Below are 20555 nucleotides of genomic sequence, written 5' to 3' on the forward strand. Positions count from 1 at the left end.
CATGTGAGCTGCGCAGTTTTAAAGTCAGACGAGACGCTCTGTGCCATGTGAGCTGCGCAGTTTTAAAGTCAGACGAGACGCTCCGTGCCACCTGAGATCATAATCAAGTAAGCTTGTCATTGTACTATTACATTGTGATTTCATTAAATATTATTGAACCACGAACTGGAGCAGTCGTTTTAAACTAAAAAGCAAAGGTATTTTTTATTTGTGTTAAAACACGAGCATATCATGTCATCCATATTATTCATTTTGATAATAATTAATAATTGTATTAATACTTATAATGAACAGCCTGTAAACTCGTATTTGGGACATTTAAATAAGTTTTAGTCTTTACAAACTGGACATACTCTTTTAATTTTTGAAAGATTATCGGGTCATTTCCGGTACAGGGCTGTTAGTGCTATCTAAATAAAAAACGGTTTGCATTGAGATATCTTTAAACGCATCGGTGCCATTGTTTGATTTAGTTTTTAGAATCAAAATTAATAAAATCAATTATTCATAGCTAATAAGTTTTTTAGCTTTTTATCCGATTATTAGTTACAAACAAAACAATTAGTTTAAATATAGAGACAAGGACCAAGGTTAGGACCAAGATGTTTCATCATTTCACATCATTAGATGTTGTTGTAATATACTTTTTAAAAAATGCTTTCTGTCTGTCTGTTGTTAAACATTTAAATGTATCTGAAACATTTTGTGGTTGAGGACTTTCAGTCTTTCTGATTTTGCTTTTCGTGGAGTTCCCTGTCCTTTTGGATTAGCTGCGTTTTTCGAAAAGCCAAGCTTGACTGGAAGCGTTAGCTCATGTGTTAACGCTGTAATATTCAGTGACATCGCTCAGAGCGACCGGGCATGCGTCATTGTCCGCCCTTCACAGGTTACACGATACGGAATGCGCTGGGCCAAAATGAAGGTTATTCACTCCGTCAGGGTTTTAGACAAGAGCTAATGGACCCAACTGACCAGCGGAGCCGCTGGGAAACGTGTCCCTAATGGACCAGATTCATTTTGATGACCATCGCTGATTACTGCCTGTTTATCTCAGTCTTGTATTACATGCTTAGTTTGGTTTACACTTGCTAAATATGACATACTGGGTGAAGTGCGTCCTGGAGTCACATTAGATTTATGAGTTTTTTTTGTTATTTGCTTTTTGGTGAAAGGAAAACCTTTAAACCTTTAGCAAAGCTGCCAGACTTGTCCGGCATTAACAAATTGGCTTCCACTTTAATCTGCGCAAGTTTTCCCAAAGCATTGACTAATCACCTGATTTATAAGCAGACTTGCGCTCGTGCTTTTATTAGTTCTCCAATAAACTCTTGTGATTTTCACATGATGCTGATTGTTCATTGATGCATATTGCAGCTACTTGTTAAGCTCCCGGTTCATTTTTGTAAAACAAGGTTATTGGTTTCATTTAGATTGAGAAGCAGTAATATTCAAGCCTTTCAGTTGTGTTAAAATGGATACTTCATACTAAAAATAAACCAGTAGAAAAAACTTCTGTGGCTGGTATCACTCAATAATGAGATCTATTTGGTTATAAGCATTCTTCCAAATATCTTTCTCTGTGTTCATCAGAACAAAGAAATGTTTACACATTTGGAACAACCCAAAGGTGAGTAAATGATGACAGAATGTTCATTTTTTGGGTGAAGTATCCCTTTTATGTCCATTAAATAATAGTATTTCCATTTGGGTGACAAAGTTTCCTCTCTCTTTATTTTATTCTGTTCATACAGTTCTTTTCTTCATAAAAACATGCACATCCACAAGTTACCTTTTTACTGCCTTAATGAGTCCTCGTCCATCTCTGACATTTTCCAAATTTTTGTCATTTTAATCAAGCAGCCCAACAAGCAGTCTGTCTGTTTCCTGTACCGTAAGACCTCCACCCACAACCCTTCCCCCCAACCAGAGCATCAACATCCCAGCCAGCTTATCATGGGGAACTAATTCAATATCCCTGCGCCTGTTTTAAATGTCATTGGCTGAGCTCATCTGGAATGACATGTCTTTCATTGTGGAAGTAAAGGCTATTTATTGAGCAGGGACCAGAACGGGGTTGCAGGTGCCCTTCTCTCTTCATATTCGCTGTGATCTGAAAGGTCTACGAGCTTTTCGAGATCATAAGGTGCTCATTGGGCACAAGCTCGCTCTTCCTGTCCCTCGGTGGTTCTGAGTCATTGTGCATCCTTAACTGACTTGTGAAAGTAGACTACGGTTAAAGTTTGGTGCTTAAATGTCAGTCTGTTGGTGTGAGGAGTTTATTTTTCAGTTTGTCTGTAGGGTTGGGTCCCGTTCACTTTTTAGCCGGTACCAATACTGTACATGGAATTCGGTGCCCGGTACCAAACAGTAACTTTTTTCGGGAGTTTACTCTCTGTGTTATAAAAACATTACTTGAGTGAAATAAGTCCAAACCTCTCAATTTCAACATTTTGTTGAAATTTCACACAAAAGAAAAAAAGACTACATAAATAACTACAGCAGTATTATTACTACCATCTTATTTTCTTTCCTCATCACACACATAATCATTTATTTATGCAGTGTGATCATTTACCTAAACCATGAGGCCACCACCATTAGCAGACCATTAGATAATAGACATAAAACAAAGAAAATTTAACAGCATCACTGAAAATAACAGATTCAATTGTAATATACATTTTTAACTGAGATACGGAAAGAGATAACATGTATATAATGTTAATCATACATAATACATAATGTAAATGCACATCAGTCTCATGCTGCACTGTTCACAGCTTCAAACTGCACCCTGACGGCCTAACTCACCTCTTTCCATCGATCGCTCTAATGCCTCGGTCACTAATAACTTTGTTTCGGGACTTCATGAGATGATTTTATTCATCGGTAGACAGAAAAGACAAAGCGCCTTAACAAACCTAAATGTTCAGCGCAGATGCTTTAATGAAATAAATAATTTGGTCGCTCTTCAAAGTACAGAGTCAGGTACCCAACCCTAATTGTCTGTCTTGCAAGGTTTATGATGGGATGAACATTAGGTCAGATATTATATTTTGTACAGCGTGAGTTTAGGGTGGCACCACCTGTTGGAAAGCTGTAGTTCAAAATACGTAAATGTAATTCAGTCACATGTTTTGAATTTTGACCTTCAGAAAAACGCTCTCACCACATGGATGATGAAATCGGTTAACCCACTGTGCCGAAAAAGGTCCCATTTCAAAGAATTAACCCAAGACCCCGAACACAGTACAGCGTCTTGCCACAACCCCTGAAGTCGTGCCTCCAGGCAACCTCCGGGGTTGTGGGTCATTAAACGGGGCAAAGCTGGAAATGTGAGGGGTCGAATGGGGCAGAGAGAGGGCCAATGTGTGAGGCAGACTGAGTCGAGGGGCATTGCGTCTTTAAAGATCAGTTTTGTTCATAAAGGGCAAATAAGCAGCTGCTCTGACAGACTCGTTTAGTATTTATTCCTTTATTATCTCACTATTTTCTCCTCCGCAACGGCAAGATTAAATGGAAGCGTTGTGATGTTTGGAGGTTTCCTGTGAAGGAACGTCCCCAATAGTATCCTCATTAGTCTCCTCTTCATTAATACTCCTGAGCTATGAAAGGGCAACTCCGGATAAAACAAATGTCATCTGGTGGGCAGTCAAAAATAATAATTTGACAGCGGGGATCTGTGTTCACCATCCTATTATGTTTGTTTTGGCGTAAAATTGAAAGTGTTTATGAATTATCTTTGTCAATATTTAATGTACTGACGAATCTCTTTTGTTTCCTCCTGTAGGGTTCCTGAAGCCCCAGTGCTCAATTCCACCTCATCCTCATAGAGGACGAGAAGCATGTACGTGTTTCAGTGGCATGTGTGCTCTTCATCAACGCAGAATTTCTACAGGTAATAAACACGAGAATCCAATAATCTCCAGATTCCTCTTTACATACTCACGTCTGCAAAATCGCTTAAGTTCTCTATACAGTAACTCATTTGGCAGGCCATCGTAAAATAATTCTGCTTTGTGTGCAAAAAACTGTTCTCATGAAACCTCATGGTTTTGGTCTTTGAAGAGCGAACGTGCATAAATCACTGCATTTAAGTCCTCGATTACAGCCCCGATTTCATCCTAAACAGATTTCCGACCGGGCTCGTCCATAACTCATGCCGAATGTGTCTGGTCTTGTATGTAGAGCCTCCAGGAAACAAGATACATCTTGCGCCACATGCGGACACATACACAAACACGCCTTGCGATCTGAATTGGAGTCTGACCTCCTGCCATGTGTTATGGCGCTGTAGTGTATGATTTACAGTTTGTTTTGCTGGTTTAAGAGGCCAGGCTGATGGACACGTTAGCACAGCCTATACAGTCAGCAGGGTTCCTCTTCTCATTACCTCTGAGGAATCTTAACGGGCCGACACTGACTGTAGCAATACTGCACATTCCAGCCCTGATCCTGCGGTATGTGGGAAACATCCCACTGTTGCCTGCCGTGTGGCAGCGCTTCCTTAACATATCTCTCGGTTGCGTTTCCCATGCATGTCGCACGCGACTATTAAAAGGTGGTGTGACCTGTTTGATTGGTAAATGAATGACTGTTACGAGGCGGGTCGTTTTGAAAGAAGAATATGGTGTAAAATTAAGAAATATTGATTGAAAAAGGTTAATGAAATCAAATGGTTAGACAAATATACCGTCAGCATGTCAGCAAAAACTTAGAAAATAAACTGTCGATTTTAACTCATTATTAATATTATTTTTGTGCATATTGATTAAATAAATAATATATTTTGTCGGAGCCGATAGCCTCATTGCCAGTGCTCCAACACGTGGCACGGTTGGGCATCGGGCGACCCGGGTTCGATTCCTGTCTCGTGGTCCTTTCCTGAACCTCTCTCCCACTTCGCTTCCTGTCCTCTCTCTTACTAAAAGTGTTCAAATAAAGGCAAAAAACGCCAAAAATACATCTTAGAAATATTATAATATATCGTTTTTTTCATTAATCTTCATATTTAGTCAAGCCTGTAAATTGTCAGAATGTAAATTGTAATACTGATAATGTAACTAAAAACGTCTTTAATATACAAAATTGTAAGATAGCCTTGTTAACTTATGGTATCAGACTTTTATATCTTACTGTATGTATTCAAAGGGATGTTTTTGCTTTTATTATTTAGTACTTTAAGCTAGTCGCACAAAGGTTCCTCTGACATCGTTGTTTGTAAAAATAGTACATGTTTCCTCAAAATGCAGGTATGGTCTCGAGACACTTCTGAGAGCTTTGACCAAGCTCATGAGCTTGCCTATAAAAATGATTACTGTTTATATATCGTTTTTTTACACTGGCCATAATAGATGAGAGTCTGTATTTTAAAAGCCTGCATGGTGCTGAGCGGTGTGTTCCTTGAGAAATGGTTACTGTGGAAACCTTGTGGTTTGGTGTGAGGCGGCAGTGAAGGCCAGACTGACTGAAGTCGCTCTTTTATAGACGTAGTAATGACCGTGTTTCTAATTGGTGTTGCCGTAAATCTCTTTGGTGGTATTTGGGGGCAAAATGATGCGTTTTCTTAGCCTATTGCTTGTTTGCTGGTGACCATAATCACATATTAAGGCTGGCAGTTTGTCATCTTGTGTTGAAATATCAAAAACGTGAGCTAAAAGCGTAAACTATCTTTATATGAAGTTACATAGCATTTTTTGGGGGTGAACTATCGTTTAAAATAATCTTTTTATTTACTCTCATGTTAACTAAAATCGCTATATGACTTGTTTATTTTGGGGAACACACAAAAAATTATATTTTGAGAAATGCAACAGTGGTTTTGTGTCCATACACTGGAAGTAAATAGGGTCCAATGCTTTTGGTTTTCAATATTTTTCCAAAAGTTTGTTCTTTTGAGGTCTGTAGAGGAAAGAAAGTCAAACAGGTTTGGAATTGAAAAGTTATAAATAATGAATGTTTTAAGTGAATGTCCCTTTAATATAATAAAGTGTTCCTTTTCTAAAGAAAAGTTTTCTGGGTGCCATAAAATGCAGGATTTGTTACTGTGGACATTCTTTGGTAGTACATTTCTTACATGTTCTCATTTCTATGAAGAATACAAGAAAACCCCACAGAGAAAAGACCAATTAAATAATTTTAGATCTGCTGACAGTTGTTAAGATTGTGCATTTTTTGTATCCCCCTGCTGAAGTTTTATTTTCAGCAGATTTACTATTTATTTGTTAATTATAACAATTATCAAAATAAATTGCACAATTTTATCAAACTTTTTTCAGTCCCCTGAGAAGTTAACAGATGTCTGCTAGCGGGCCCGGAGCCCTTTGTTGAGAACGACTTCAGTGTAGTGAAGAAGGTGACGGGGGCTCATTGGCAAACAAGGAGCTGGCAGGAGAACATCACCTGGGGAGATCTGTTCCCCGAACTGTACCACGCTTACTGATGTTGTGTTGGCTTTCAGCAGTTATACACGTTTTTAGTTTTTCTACAAAACTTAACTGAAAAGAGGTCGTGAGAAACACAGCGCTCCTATTCAGTTCCAGCATCATTTCAAAGGCAATCAGTTTTTTATGAATATGATTTTAATAGTGTGGTGAAAAAACTTTTTGGTAAAGTGCTTGTATGAAGTGCGCAAGAGGGAGCACTTAAAAACCGACCGTGGAGAGGCCTCACAATGCTGCCCTTGTGCTGCGATTCAGGCTATCCTCGCTGCAGCGAGCAGAGGAATGGAAAAGATTATCCGCAGGAATGTTTGGGGTGCCCTCAAACAGAACGCTCTGCACAACCGGCCAATGGGAGAGCGCGGCCGAGTGGCGGGCTAATTTTTTCCTGATGAACCTAGCCGCCTGCTCCATAATGGAGTCTGATTGCCAGTGCTGAACTCACATATGGTCCATGTTTGGAGAGCTCCAATGACAGTACCGATTCTATAGTGGAAAAACGAACGCTGGCCCTGCTTTTGTTGTTCTTTTAGTGTTGGGTAAGGATGAGAGTTTGCAATTGTAAGTTAAAAATTACATTTAAAGTTAAGTACTTTTCCTTCGATTTGATATAATTCTATATATTTATTTTTGTTTTATTGTACATTTTTATTGCATATTAGTATGTTGACAGTATGCTCTGACAGCCTCACGGAAATTCTTAAAGGGATAGGTCACCCCAAAATGAAAATTCTGTCTTCTGCAGAATAAAATAAGAGAAAACAGTTGGTCACCATTGACTTTAGCATTTGTTTTGTGTCCATGTCCATACAGCAGAAGCGAATGGGGACCAGCGATTTTTGTTTACGAAAATTCTTCAAGATATCTTAATTTGTGTTCTGCAGAAGAAAGATTCACACAGGTTTAAAATGACAAAAAGGTGAGTAAATGATGGCAGAATTTCATTTTTGGTTGAACTAACAGTGATATTGAAGTCCCGCCCCTAAACCTAACCATCACTGCCATGAAGGCATATCATACCAAAACGTATGAATGAGACTTTCCAACAAATTACACACCTTGTAAAATAGATATGACCGTAACGCAGTTTGTACTATTAAACCGTCAAATAATTTTCCCTTACACTTTCAGACGATCACCTTTTGACATTGCATTACATTTTATACTTGTGTGTATGTGTGTGTGTGCAGCCATGAGTGTTGCATTTTCATTTTTAAGATGATGTGTCGCTTTAAAAATAGGCTTTTAAAAACACATCACAGTCGATCAGGCAACACTGACTAATCGCTTTTGAAAATGCATAGTTTTGCATATCCCTTACAGCGGTGCTCTCGGTGCTGAGTCGACCTCCCCTTCCACACTCTCTGCCCACCGCAAACCGCCTCCCCCTTCAGGTGTGTGTTTTTTTCTTTAATTAATCACTTTTTACGGTCATCACTTAACTTAAAGTGCCGTTACACCCATGGCCAGGCTTCATTACAACTAGCCACACTTTATAGCCGACTTAATTATATTGCTCGGGTCACAGTGCATCCGAGTTATCTTACGACTTCATAAATTCTCCCAATTCATTTGGAGGCTATTTATTGCGAGTTCTTGGAAAGAACTTTCATAAGCCCCATTACGCCAAGTAAAGGCAGATTTAACCCCATAAATTAAAGAGGAACATGGCCGAATTATTGGAGTGTTTAACTCCAGTGGAAAACCCGGCAGCGAAAAAAAAGCCATGTGGTTGAGCTTCGGAGACCGAAGCATGTGTTTGTAGACCTTGTGGTCACACGGGAAGAGGCGGGGGAGCACCGGGGTCGAGGCGGCCACCGGCTCCTTGTGTTTCCCGGAGTGAGGTCTCAGAAAGGTGAGGCAGGTCAAGGAACGGAGCTCATTAGCTGCGACATGTTTCACGCTTCTTTTTTTTAATTGGCTCTGGTTGGCGTCCGCACACATCCTCGCCACTTCCTGTTGGTCACGCTGCCAGAGGGGCTTGGAAACTCCAACTTGTTGATTATAGAGTCAGGCGTTCTTCTTTCTTTCCTATTCATCACTACCCAGCACACTCGCTATTTTAATACTCATATTTATTTGAACTGCGCTTCAAAGGTAACCTACTGGAAGGAATAACAGTTCATCCTTCATTTTTAACATGTGTTCATGTCATACATATTATGGGTTGGTTTAGATTCTCTCTGTGGGATAGGGCCTGCAGTCTGTCATTATTTGGGTCGTGGCTGCCAAAAGGGTTTGGGCTAATTGGATTTCAAAGTTCATTTTCATCAGCTATTCGATAAAGGCCTGGCAGCGCTCCTAAACTCCATCCCGCCCTCTGTTTCCGCACCAATGAGCACATTCCATACGTCCAGACTGTAATAAGTAGGAGAGAGAAGGAGGCGTGTCACGTTCCGAACAGGGTGATCTCATCTGGGGGAGACTTTTGTTTTGTTCTCTCGGCAGCCCCGTATAAACACTGGAAGCAAAGCGGGAGAATTGTAGTATGGGTATGAATTCCTCTTTGTGATGTCATCAAGCGTATTTTGTGCAGATCTGAGAGGTAATTGAAAGCAGCTTGTTCCATGTGAAAAGATTTTCTACTTCTTGTATTTACAGTGATACGGGAATCATCTTTGACGACTGGTTTTAAACAGCTCGATCGAGCGTGCAGAGCTTTTAGATCAGAGGCATTTGATGCTGTGATCTACATGCAGAGGGTCCAGGATGTCTGTTAGAAGGCAATGTTGTAAGCATTGATTTGTGTGTGGTACTGATGCTGCATTCCTTAATTTGCTTTCTCTTAAGAGAGATCAAGTTGCCCATTATAACAGCTTTAGAGCCTTTAAAATATATCATGTTAAATATTCAGAAAAAAACATCAGAAAAATGTTAATGTTGCAGCCTATTTTATTATTTTATGTAACTTGATGTTTGTATTTATTTTTTATTGTATTCTATAGACAAAAATTTGGTGTCACATTGATTTTTAAATATGTTCAATCTTTGTATGATTTTTTTTTATCTTCTTTTGGTCAATTTGTGAAATACTTTTTTAAGAGGGAAAAATGTAAGTATAGACGTGTGCACGTTGGAAGAAATGCAGTCTGCCAATCCAAAAAAAGAAGCATTTTACACCAAATGGAACAGGACAATAAGGATCATTATGATCTAAAGTAATCACTAAAGGCAGTGTAGTGGTTATGAAATACAAACAAGTTTATTACTGTTTATGAAAAACCTTAATATAGGGAGGTGTGTGTTTGACTGATTTATACAGTACAGGGGTGTTGACACATTCGCACAGAGACATTTGCATTGATTCACCAGCCAGTCAGCGCAAAGGAAACAAAAAGAGCTTGAGAGGAACAAAAATATGAAAAAGAGACCAAGCGGGCCAAAGCTGGAGAAAGGGGAATGAGCTAAAGAATTAGTGACCGAGGATGTGAGACGGAGGCTGTGAGAAGTGACAATGTGACAGCCGCCGCTCCATGCGTCTGGGTCAGGACAAAAAAAACACCGCAACTAAAGCCCTAAATCTTTGAGCCCTTAATCTCTTTGTGATACCATCACAGTTAAGTCCTATCTCATTGTCACTGTAACTGAGGGGGGTGGGACGTTCCCATTGTTTACTGGGATACGTAGCCTTGTTCAGATTTTCTTAGCTTCGTCAATTATCGTCAAAAGGCCATGGTGATTTGATTCTAGGACTTAAATGTAAGAAATGGGAATGTAAATTGAAACATTTAAAGTTTTTATTATAATAAGTTTTCAGCTTCTAAAAAAAAAATATTTTCCGTATTGGCCGATGTCACTAAGCCCTCCTATTACCACCACAGCATTGACATTTGAAGGTTTTTAAAATGTTAAAACTGGTTTAATTCGGAAACGTTTACACCTTTATGTAACAGATGGCTTTTCCATCTGTGTTATTTCTAACGTCCCTCTGCTAGACCATGAACAGAAGTTTCTGAAAATGAAACAGTTGGCTAACACTCTTAAAAAAAACTAATTTATTTTTATTGTTATTATATCCCAGCCTTGTTTTCTTCCCCTCCAAGTTTAGATGTGTTTACAGTGCAGTTAACCGCTGGACACGCACCGATATGACACAATCTTTCCAACCCCAGTAAAATATTTCGAATAAATAGACTGTCTTGTTTATTTGTACCGAGCATTGTTTTAGGATCACACTTATGGCGACATAAAAATAATCGAGAATTTGATGTATTGCAGTGTCAGAACCTTTTTTGTTTTGCTCGGCTTGTGGAGAAGTTTCTTCTGCGGATTTGGGAGGCTAACCGTAGTGAAGGGCGACATTCAGCGGGGTCCTTCTAAGGGAATTGGCCAATCTGGGTGATTTATTTATTGATCCTGGTTTTCTTCCGGATGAATGAGTGCGGCCGCCTGCACATAAATTACTGTAGTTATGCCCGTAGGTTCTTACCTATCTGACTGAAAAATACAGACCCTGAGAAAAACGTGCACACTGGCTGTTTGTGTGTGCGTGTACGTGCGAGTTTGCTTGTTTATGTCTTCGTGTGTTTATGAAAGACTAGCTCCAAGTGTTGTTTGGACGGACGCCTCCTCTGAAGTCATCTAATTCCAATATGCATGAGGCCGATTCTGCCAGGGACAACAGGATGCTCTGGATCACACATACATACAGTTTTTAGCTGAATTTTAAAGGATTTTGATTCAATAACTAATCCCAAATATCACTTAAATAACTACGGATTGATCAATGTGAGGCTATTTCAGGTAAAATGAAGTCAAAGGTCTTTAAAAACATCCCAAAGAACCTTTTATTAGATTTTACTATACACTTAAGTTTATATGAGGTCTTTTTTTTCCCAGGTTGAGACGTGTATAATCTCTAATACGAATAAACGGCCTCAATCATCTCACTTACGACAGATGACGCATTCCTGCCACTCACCAACGCAATATAGCTTGCGTATTATGTTACGCATATCTTCATCCACATACATCCACCCCTGTATGAACGGCTCATCTGTTTGTTAACTGGACCGTGCCCGAGGCTCAACAGTTGTCGTAAATCTCAGGTGTCCTTTGGAAAGATGAAGAGCATACTCGGTTAGCTTCAGCCGCAACGTCAGGAATGCGAAGGGCAGAAGGAAGCTGGTTTCCCTTAGGGGAGCCGCTCAGAGCTCGAAGGGCAAGAGGCTCGCAGGGGAGGTGAAGATCTGGGGGGGTGGAATGCCGTGGGTGGGGATCTGTTGGTATTTTGAAGCTAAAACGATTAGATACACTTGGCATTATTGCCGGTTTTGAGAGGAGGGGGCGAAGGCAGCTGGAGCGATTGTTTGACCCGAATAGCCCCAGCCGACAGCGCCCACCTTTGGACAACAGCCCTCTACCGGGCCAAGAAGATGCTTAGAGGTATAGGTCACCCAAAAATGAAATGTCGGTCATTATTTTTCTCAAACCTGTGGGACTTTGTTTCTGTCAGTCTCACTCCCTGTTTACTTTTATCATATGATAAAACATAAATATCTGTTAATACTGATAAAGTCAATATTTGTTCATATTCATTATTTTATTTCCTTTCCTTCCGGGACACATTTCTACAGTAAGCAGTGGCCAGCCAAGTGTACTAATTCACAGCAAAGCATGACGGGAAACAGTTGGGTTGGGACAAAGGTGTTACTTGTTGTCGTGTGTTTGCACTGGAAGTGAAGAATCGGTACCGCTACAGCTAATGGAAATGTCTTGTTTGGATGTGCCGCTGTGCAGGGAAACACAACTGAGCCTTGGGAAGTAAAATGACTTTGAAAGCCATCCTTTAAAAATATGAATAAAATAAAGTATAGGATCAGTTGTTGTGACAGTTATTTAGACACACCGGGAGCTGTTAACCAGAGATTCATGAACTTGCTGGATACCAAACATACTGCTCTTTTTAAAATTATTTTGTAATATTCTGTTCATTTCGTTTCACGCCGCTCTGTGGTTTCGGCTGCACTCGAGGTTGTTCCAGAGGAATTTATGCAGAAAACGGACCTTTCGCCGCACACACTCACTGTTCGGTTGACTCCGCAGCACGTATGGGAGGGAGAAAGTAGCGTGTGTTTGATGGGGTGAAGCAAACGCTACAGGGGCATTATGTCCAGAAGTCCATTACAGCCTGTGACATTGAGCTAATTGACTGATGGCTATGTAATAATGCGCTTATGAAACTAGCAAGCCAACGAATACGCCATCAGAAAACATGTTGTGGGATTGTACAGTGAGATATTAAGCCAGTGTGAGGATAAGAGAAGGTCAACTGTATTTTATTTGTATCTTTCTGATCTTTTGAGTTGTTTATCAATTTAATTATTATTAGATTTTCGTACGTAGTTTGTTGTTTAAATAAAACCTGTCAAGAACACATTCAGCCATAAAATCAAAAGAACACGGTTAACCCCCCAAAAATGATGTATTTTAATAACCCTTGATACATTTGTTTGTTCTGATGAACACAGAGAAAGAATGCTTGTAACCGAACAGTTATCGGCCACCATTGACTACCATGGTAGGAAAAATAACAATGGTAGTCAAAAGGGCCCCAGAACCAGTTTCTTTCCTACATTCTTCAAAATATCTTTTGTGTTCAACGGAACAAAGACATTTATAAAGCAAATTTTCCTATTTTATCAAGCCTACATCACTTTTTTCAAGCTTATTCTACATTTATAGAAAAGCAAAGTTGTAATACATAACCTGTTTATGACATTTGTGCCTGAGTCTGCCGTTGTTTACTTCAAACCTGTATATATCGTTCTGTGCTACACAAAACGAGAAGTTAGGCAGAACATTGGTGACCTGGTAGTATCAGTCCCTTAGGAATTACATAAGGGTGAGACAATTATGATGGAATTCAGTCTTTTTAGACAGACTTTATAATATGATCAATGTCTTGCGTTATGATTCTCATTTTAATTCAAATACTTTTTAATAACTTTTGTGCCTGAGACTCTTCTGTTTAAGGTCATGGAAGTATTTGATTGATGAAAACGACTTTTCCTTTTTAAAGTAGTGTACAGGGAGAGATTTTAGGTATCCGATGTGCATAACTAATGCTAGTGTTTGCTTGTGTTTGTCATATTGATGGGTTGGCAGTTGTCTTAAGCAAAAATTTTCGTAGATCTCCCGTTCACTGGTCTTTATTTCTTTCCATTTCTTTCTTTTGGAGAAGAGCGGAATCCCATGAAAGGGTTAAGCGCATGTACGTGACTGTAGAGAGGCCTCTTTTAATAGTTATGAAACCTGCCTGCTGTCTCGGTACATTGTGTCTGAAAAAAGTGATTGAAAACAATTCTGATTTCAAACAGAGAATAACATAAAGAGAGGCCTCCTCCATTTTTCAATTATCCTACATTATAGACTAAATTTTAGGTCTACTCTTTTATTGTGAATCATCCCGCATGTGGTTTCAGGGCAGCTTTTAGACCGTCACAACTCCAACGTCCTCAGCATGGAACCAGGCCATCATGCGTATTCAATCTAACCATCAGCACAGATTATCAGGGTTCCCGTATTTTTTCAAGAAAACTCTGATCTAAAATGGCAGCTGTTTGTAATCCAAGCTGATAATGCGAGCACATTGGTGTTTATTTAACACCTCTAACCATCTGGCTCGATATATTGCGATACAGCGTGGACGTACGTGGAAGATCAGCATGATTACACAATAGCAACGAGCCGAGCATGACATGCTTTTTATAGAGATAATTCACCCGACACTCTCGCTTGCGGCTCAATTATTCAAAACCCATGCGCTCAATTTGATACCGTAAGGGATGTCGCCGGGGCTTAGGCACTTTCCAATTCTGTGCAGATCGATAACAGGCTCACATCTGGATTCAGTCGAGCCCGAGCGGAGGCGCTTGGCTAGTGATCGGTCACTTTACAACACAGAATACATGTGGGTTCACGCTACACAATTGAAGGTAAATCTCTGTCCCGAGTTACTCTGTGACAGTTGAAGGTCTATCAGGTTCCAGGCATTGTTTGGTGTGTTTATAAAAAACTAAATTGTACGATTTTCTTTGCACTTGTTACAGACAATAAAGCCTTTTTACCAATTTTTCTCCTTAAGTTCTGCTAGTGTTGCTTATCTGTGGTGAACAGGTTTAAAATCTCACAATTGGAATTCTGTTCAATCTTGAACATGTCATATAAAATGAGGCAGAATTTACAAAAGAATGACACGTCCTCAAGGTTGCTATGATTGAGGGCATAACAGCGTGACGGCGTCCTTGTGCTACAATCCATCAAATTCTTTTTACTGTTTTCTGAAAATTACCACATATCATTTTTCTGCATGTCATAAGTTATCGTCCAACACAGGCAATGCTGCCATTTACTTTATCCATTTTGTGAATCGCTTTCCCTCACATGTCAAGTGTAGAGAAGCAGTACATTTGTGCGATATAAACCGTGACAACTGTGATGCTTTTAGCTAATTGTGGGTCAAAGTTGCATTTAGCGTGCTGTCTACTGATTGAGTTGATGTAGTTATACATGTAAATTATGGATTGTGCAAAATATTCACAGCACTTTTTTAGACTATGACCAACATTTAAGTGTTCAACCTTTTCATATTGATATACAGGAATTGTTATCATCATCCCTTTATCATTTACGCTTTTATAGTATTTTGCAGATGCCTTTTATTCATGTTTTTTTATTCTTCTGCTCTAGCCTTAGAATACAAAATCCAGAATAAAAGTATAGCATAAAAATAAATATAATAAATAAAAAAAAAATAATATAAGAGTTGTGGGTGTTCAGATAAATCGCTTGTATTTCTTAATTGTAAGTCACTTTGGATAAAAGCGTCTACAAAATGAATAAATGTAATGTACATTTATAATTAAAAAAAATTCTAGATCTGTTTATCAGGGCATATGCTGATATATATATATATATATATATATATATATATATATATATATACATACATATATATACTGTATATTTTAAATTCATTTTTAAAAGAGCCAAGTTACTCCCATTACATAAGGTCACAGGTAAGGTCACTATTTGTGGACGTAAAGTATTGTTATGCGTGTGTCATGAGCACTATGATGCGAAAGAGGATTTTAAACTTTTCGCTTCCCTGCTGACTATTTTTTTTGTTTTGAACATGTATTGCATACTTGCACACGAAAAATAGCAAAAGTTGGCATTTGAATGCAGTTACACGTGCAAACATGTACGTACAAGTTGTAACATGAGAGAATTGGAAGCTGTGTGCGTTTAAGACAAAGGCGGATTTGTGCAAAAAAATAGTTTCTGCACATGCTGTATGAACGTTGTTCATTTGCGTTAGGACTGCTGCCATGTTTGAGCTCAGTGAAATGTGCAGTCATCTTTTCCACCGGCTCGTTCTGGACACTTAGAGTCTCCATTAAACTTCCAGGCTTTACGAGCGAGAGAGAGTTTTTATGCTCTTTGTGGGCATTTGTTACAGATCGATTGACGATTCTGCTTTCAAGATCTGTTCCTAAAAGAGTGTTCTCATCAAATCTGCTATTCTGTATGTGTGTGTGTGGTTTGGTTATACTCTAGGATTTGGAATCCCACTGCGTTTCTCCACAGGAAGACCGCCCCGAGACTTCCTGTTTGTGCTAAGAGTGAAAGGAAGAGCCTGAGAAGTTAAAGGAGAAACAAATTCGATACGTGCTGCTCGCTCACAAACGTGTACAACTACATTATTCATGTCTTCTGCATAATGCATGTCTTAACTAATTCAAATTAAATTGTAACGGTTCACAAAATGATGTTCTAAAATGAAGTTACTGAAAGGTGAACAGTATGTAATCCACAGACAAATAATAGTTTTTATATAATGCTTTATGTCTGTTTAAACGTTCACATTGAAATGCTTTCCCTTCCCAAGATAATCACTTCAATCAGCTGTCCTGTTTACGGTTAAACGCATATTCATTCTTAACCATGGTCACATCTGTTTTGAAATACATTTGAATGCAGAAAACCATTAAGCATTCACTTTTCATCTATTCCAAAGCAACACAACACTGTCATTTATCAGGGTCCTATGTCTTTGTTGTAATTGACATGTAATCCATCGGGCCTTTTCTGCCGAGCAGATGTGACAATTGTACTGTTGCTCATTGCCTGAGCTCATAAAGCAAGAGATTTCAATTCAGCACAGTCACAATAGAGGAAAGACAGAATCTTCTCCATCATGCACTTCCAATAATATCCATGCACAAAAACAGACTGAAGCCTCCTCAACGCACAGATAAGACGTCTCGGCAAAGCCTTGGTCGATAGAGATGCTGCAAGCTTTTTGATCTCTTCCGTTTGTTGATAGAATGAGTGCGGATCGGTTGGAAAAGCATTAACCTTTGCCTCGCGGGTAATTCCCATTTATCTCGCTTCATTGTGCAGCTGATTGGCTGAGCACACGGTCGTAATAGGGCACGAACGCCGGCTGATTCTTACTGTTGTCAGGCTCTTATAATTTCATTGCTCCGGGCGGATGTGTTGTTTATTAAAATTGGGCAGTTGTTGGAGACAGAGACGGTACTGTGCCAATACCGACTGTAGTCAGGACAGACGCAGAGAGCTGATGTTTTCGTCTCTTGCTCGCGAGGCTGAGCATTCTGGTGTTTAGATGTTTGTGAGATTCAGTGCTTTTCTGACAGATATTTTGGGTTATTTACTACTACTATAAAATACAGCTTTATCCAGCTTAAGATGTATTGCTGGTCTTAGCTTCCTGCTGGGAATAAAAACAGCTAAAGCCGGCCTAAGCTGGTTGCCTGCTGGTTTAAGATGGTCCTCCAGCCTGACCAAACTGTTGGATCAGCTGAATTTAGAGTTTTTAACTTTTGAACTGGTCAGATGATGGACTAGCTTAGGTAGACCAGTTTTACTGTTTTTGTGACTTGCTGCATCTAAATCTATCACTTTTTACTATAGTGAACAGAACTTGAAAAATATGATTTCTTTTAAAAGCCGATATGTATTTGTAAAAAACTCTCTTCTGAAACAAACCATTCAGTGTTACACCAGCGTAGACCAACAAAACAGTTTACATCAGTTTAAGCTGTTTTTTACATATTACCAGAATGTTGCCATGTGGTTTGTGAAATTTTCAGACAAATTCGGTCTAATAGGTTTATTTCTGCATATTAAAATTGATTTTAACTTTAAGGTCTTTAAATGCAGTTTTCTCTATCATTCTTTAATGGTTTCGTTTGGTGGCAGGTGGTTCAATTACCTCGCGGCGCTCCAAGACATTTGTTTTCTGTTCTGTGAGCTGTTTTTTCCCCCACACCTGCTAGTAATACTGTCAATTAAAAATGATTTGTGACGCTCAAGTCACCATGACAGCACTGTGGATCAACAAATTATTTTCACAGAGACAAGCAATCCATCAAATTAAATAGGACACATTAGCGACTTAAGATTCCGCCATCTTTGCACATATTTAAGCATGTTTGAGGCTAAAAGCCTGTCTGTCACTGCCATCGCTTGAACTCATGGAGTCTGGGACAACTTTTTTACTTACTGGAAATGACAGCCCCAGCACGTCCCTATTGTCTTTTCACATATGTGCAGTAAATTAATCAGGCACTGTAAGAGAAAATCAATTTATTTGTTTTTAGTAACAGGATTTGTGTAATTTAAGCCTTTGAAATGCACTGTTGCTAATGATGACATTTCCCACTCTTCTTGGACCTGTCAACACGGTGGTCTGAAGACCCAGGGCTGACTGAATGACTTTTAGCCCTCTCAACCTTCCTGAAACCCCAGATCAGGGTCACTGAGGGGCCGTGACCCTCCATCGCTCTGTGCTAGTTAGCTCCTGACCGCTTTATTTTTCTAGAAAATCAAGAGTTAGTTGCTGTGTTTTTGAACATGTTTTGGTTGACCAGCTATCAAATTTTAAAAACCACCTTAAGGCGCTAGCTTGTTTGTTAATGACCCAAAATAATCTATAAAGTGGAAACCAGCTGTCATATTCCACAGAACCAACAGGGTTGAGAAACTCTGAGCCCTTTTCTCAGCTCCACGTCTCGATCGTCTCTTTTTCCTTTTTGAGGGTAGAAGGAACACGAAAAAGGTGGAAAAGAGGTGAGCGGGTGGGGTTAGGAGAATGCTCTGATATTCCACTGGGGATTGTGGGAACTGGCTGGTGTTTAATCCCTTGTAAAGCTGGTGTGTATGAGACTGCAGAATACACACATATCTTTTGTGAACGCTAGGAACATGCTGTGTGTGTGGGTTTGAGAAAGCGCATTCAAGATTTCAAGGCTTTGAGCTTCATAAAGTACACAAAAGCCCCATAAAAAGTATCTTTAAAGTAGTCCATATGACTCATGCGCTTTATTCCAAGTTGTCTTAAGTCAGAGTACTTTAGGGAAATGAAGACTTTGTTTCAAAAGACATTGAATATAGTGAACTGGTTGGTTAGGCCACTTCTATGATGCTTTAAAATCATATTCAAAACTTAAAGGCCTCATTCATTGTTCATTGGAATTGAATGGAAAAGAGCTTCTAAGTCATACAGGTTTGGTGAAACACAAGTCAGTTACGATTTAGCCATTTTTGCCTGAAGTAATCCTTTAAATGCATTCTCTTAGTTAGATATTTAGTTTGTCTGTTCCAAATGAGCTGTTTTCTAAATAGTCCTTCTGTTTTCTTTTTGTGTTTCGAAATTGCTGCCATTTAGTCTTATTTAGCAGCGCTTTTGCTTTTGAACGGTGTGTGGTCTGTGGTGTCCTGAGCGTCGTTGTCACTAAACACGCCTGATGGCCGTCTGCATCTGCGTGTGTGTGTGTGTATGTTTGTGTTTTCTGGCAAGGCTTTACTGGAATTTGGAGCAGGAGCTGATCTTGTTTTGCTGCTTTATGAGTCTGAGTGGATGTCTGTAATTGAGGTTATGGGTGATTAAACTCTGTATGCCCCACACAAACCTCTAGCCGGCTATCGGTCACTGTCACCCGCCATCTCCTGCGCTCAGCCCGGGACCGACTGCATCACTCGTGGCCCCCCTGCTAGATTTAGGATGGGTTTTAGAGTCAGATTGGCTTGAAATGGAAACTTTATTGGAGATGCAAGGATGACCTTATGGCTATAATGGTTATATGTTAAAGGGATAGTTTCAAAAATGAAAATTCTGTCATAAATTACTGAACCTCAAGTTGTTCCAACCTGTATACATTACATTCATTTGTTTGGTTAAACAAAGATAGGAAGGATGTCAGCAACTGAGATTTATGGGGCACCATTGACACCATGTTGAACACAAAAGAAAATATTTAGCAGAATTTAGGAAAACAAACAGTTCTGTGGCAGCTTTAACAACTATTTTAATGGAAGTCAATGGTGCCTCAGAAGTCGCAGTTGTAAACATTCTTCCGAATATCTTTCCATGTGTTTATCAATACAAATAAATGTACACAGGTTTGAAACAACTTGAATAATTCATGGCAAAATTTTCATTTTTGGTTGAACTATCCCTTTAATGTTTTATAATAATATAAGAGTCAGTGTATATAAGTGCATGATAGGCATACGTCTTGGCATGCAGATGTAAGTGTTTGTGGGTTTAGTATTTGTGTGTATTTGCACTTACACAAGTTTGCTTCTATAATCAAAAACGTAATCGTCTGCTTGTGAAAGCTTTCACGCGTGTGAGAGTTTGCATGTACGTGCATGCATGCGATTGTATTTTTGGTATTGCCATGGCTGGAGGCGTCATGAGGTTTGCCGGGCTAATTGGCATGTTAATGCAGACGCAGTGGGTGGGAAGAGAAGAGATACGCTGGCAGCTCGTGTTTCTTATCAGGACGGGCGGTGAGTGACCGCGGGGGGAAACATGTCCTCCTCTCTGCGGCCCGTGAACCCATGCTGATCTCTCACGGCTTCAGAACCTCAGCTGCATGTGTAAGGCCATGTATATGCATGCGTGTGTGTGTGCAGTGAAGGAGGTGGCCCCTTTTCACAGATAAGAGTCTGTTTATGATTGCTGATATGTCAGTTAGAGCAAAGCTGTCTTCATTAGCCTCATGTGGGCAAGAGCGGCGAGTTCATTAAATCTTGCGATACGGAGTCATGTTGGGTCAGCTTGTAATCTGTGTTGACACT

The 20555-nt window shown here is 39.5% G+C and overlaps 1 protein-coding gene across 5 annotated transcripts in view; it reads left to right on the forward strand.

Annotated features, from left to right (window-relative positions):
* rxraa (retinoid X receptor, alpha a) overlaps positions 1-20555 on the forward strand; it is an 84795-nt gene that overhangs the window by 20464 nt on the left and 43776 nt on the right. For all 5 annotated transcript variants that reach the window (XM_079486294.1, XM_079486296.1, XM_079486293.1 and 2 more), the window contains exon 2: positions 3791-3898. In XM_079486294.1, coding sequence (XP_079342420.1) covers positions 3791-3898 — 108 coding nt within the window. The remainder of the gene's footprint in view (positions 1-3790; positions 3899-20555) is intronic.

The sequence above is a fragment of the Barbatula barbatula genome, assembly GCF_947034865.1.
Source record: "Barbatula barbatula genome assembly, chromosome: 22".
Classification (NCBI taxonomy): domain Eukaryota; kingdom Metazoa; phylum Chordata; class Actinopteri; order Cypriniformes; family Nemacheilidae; genus Barbatula; species Barbatula barbatula.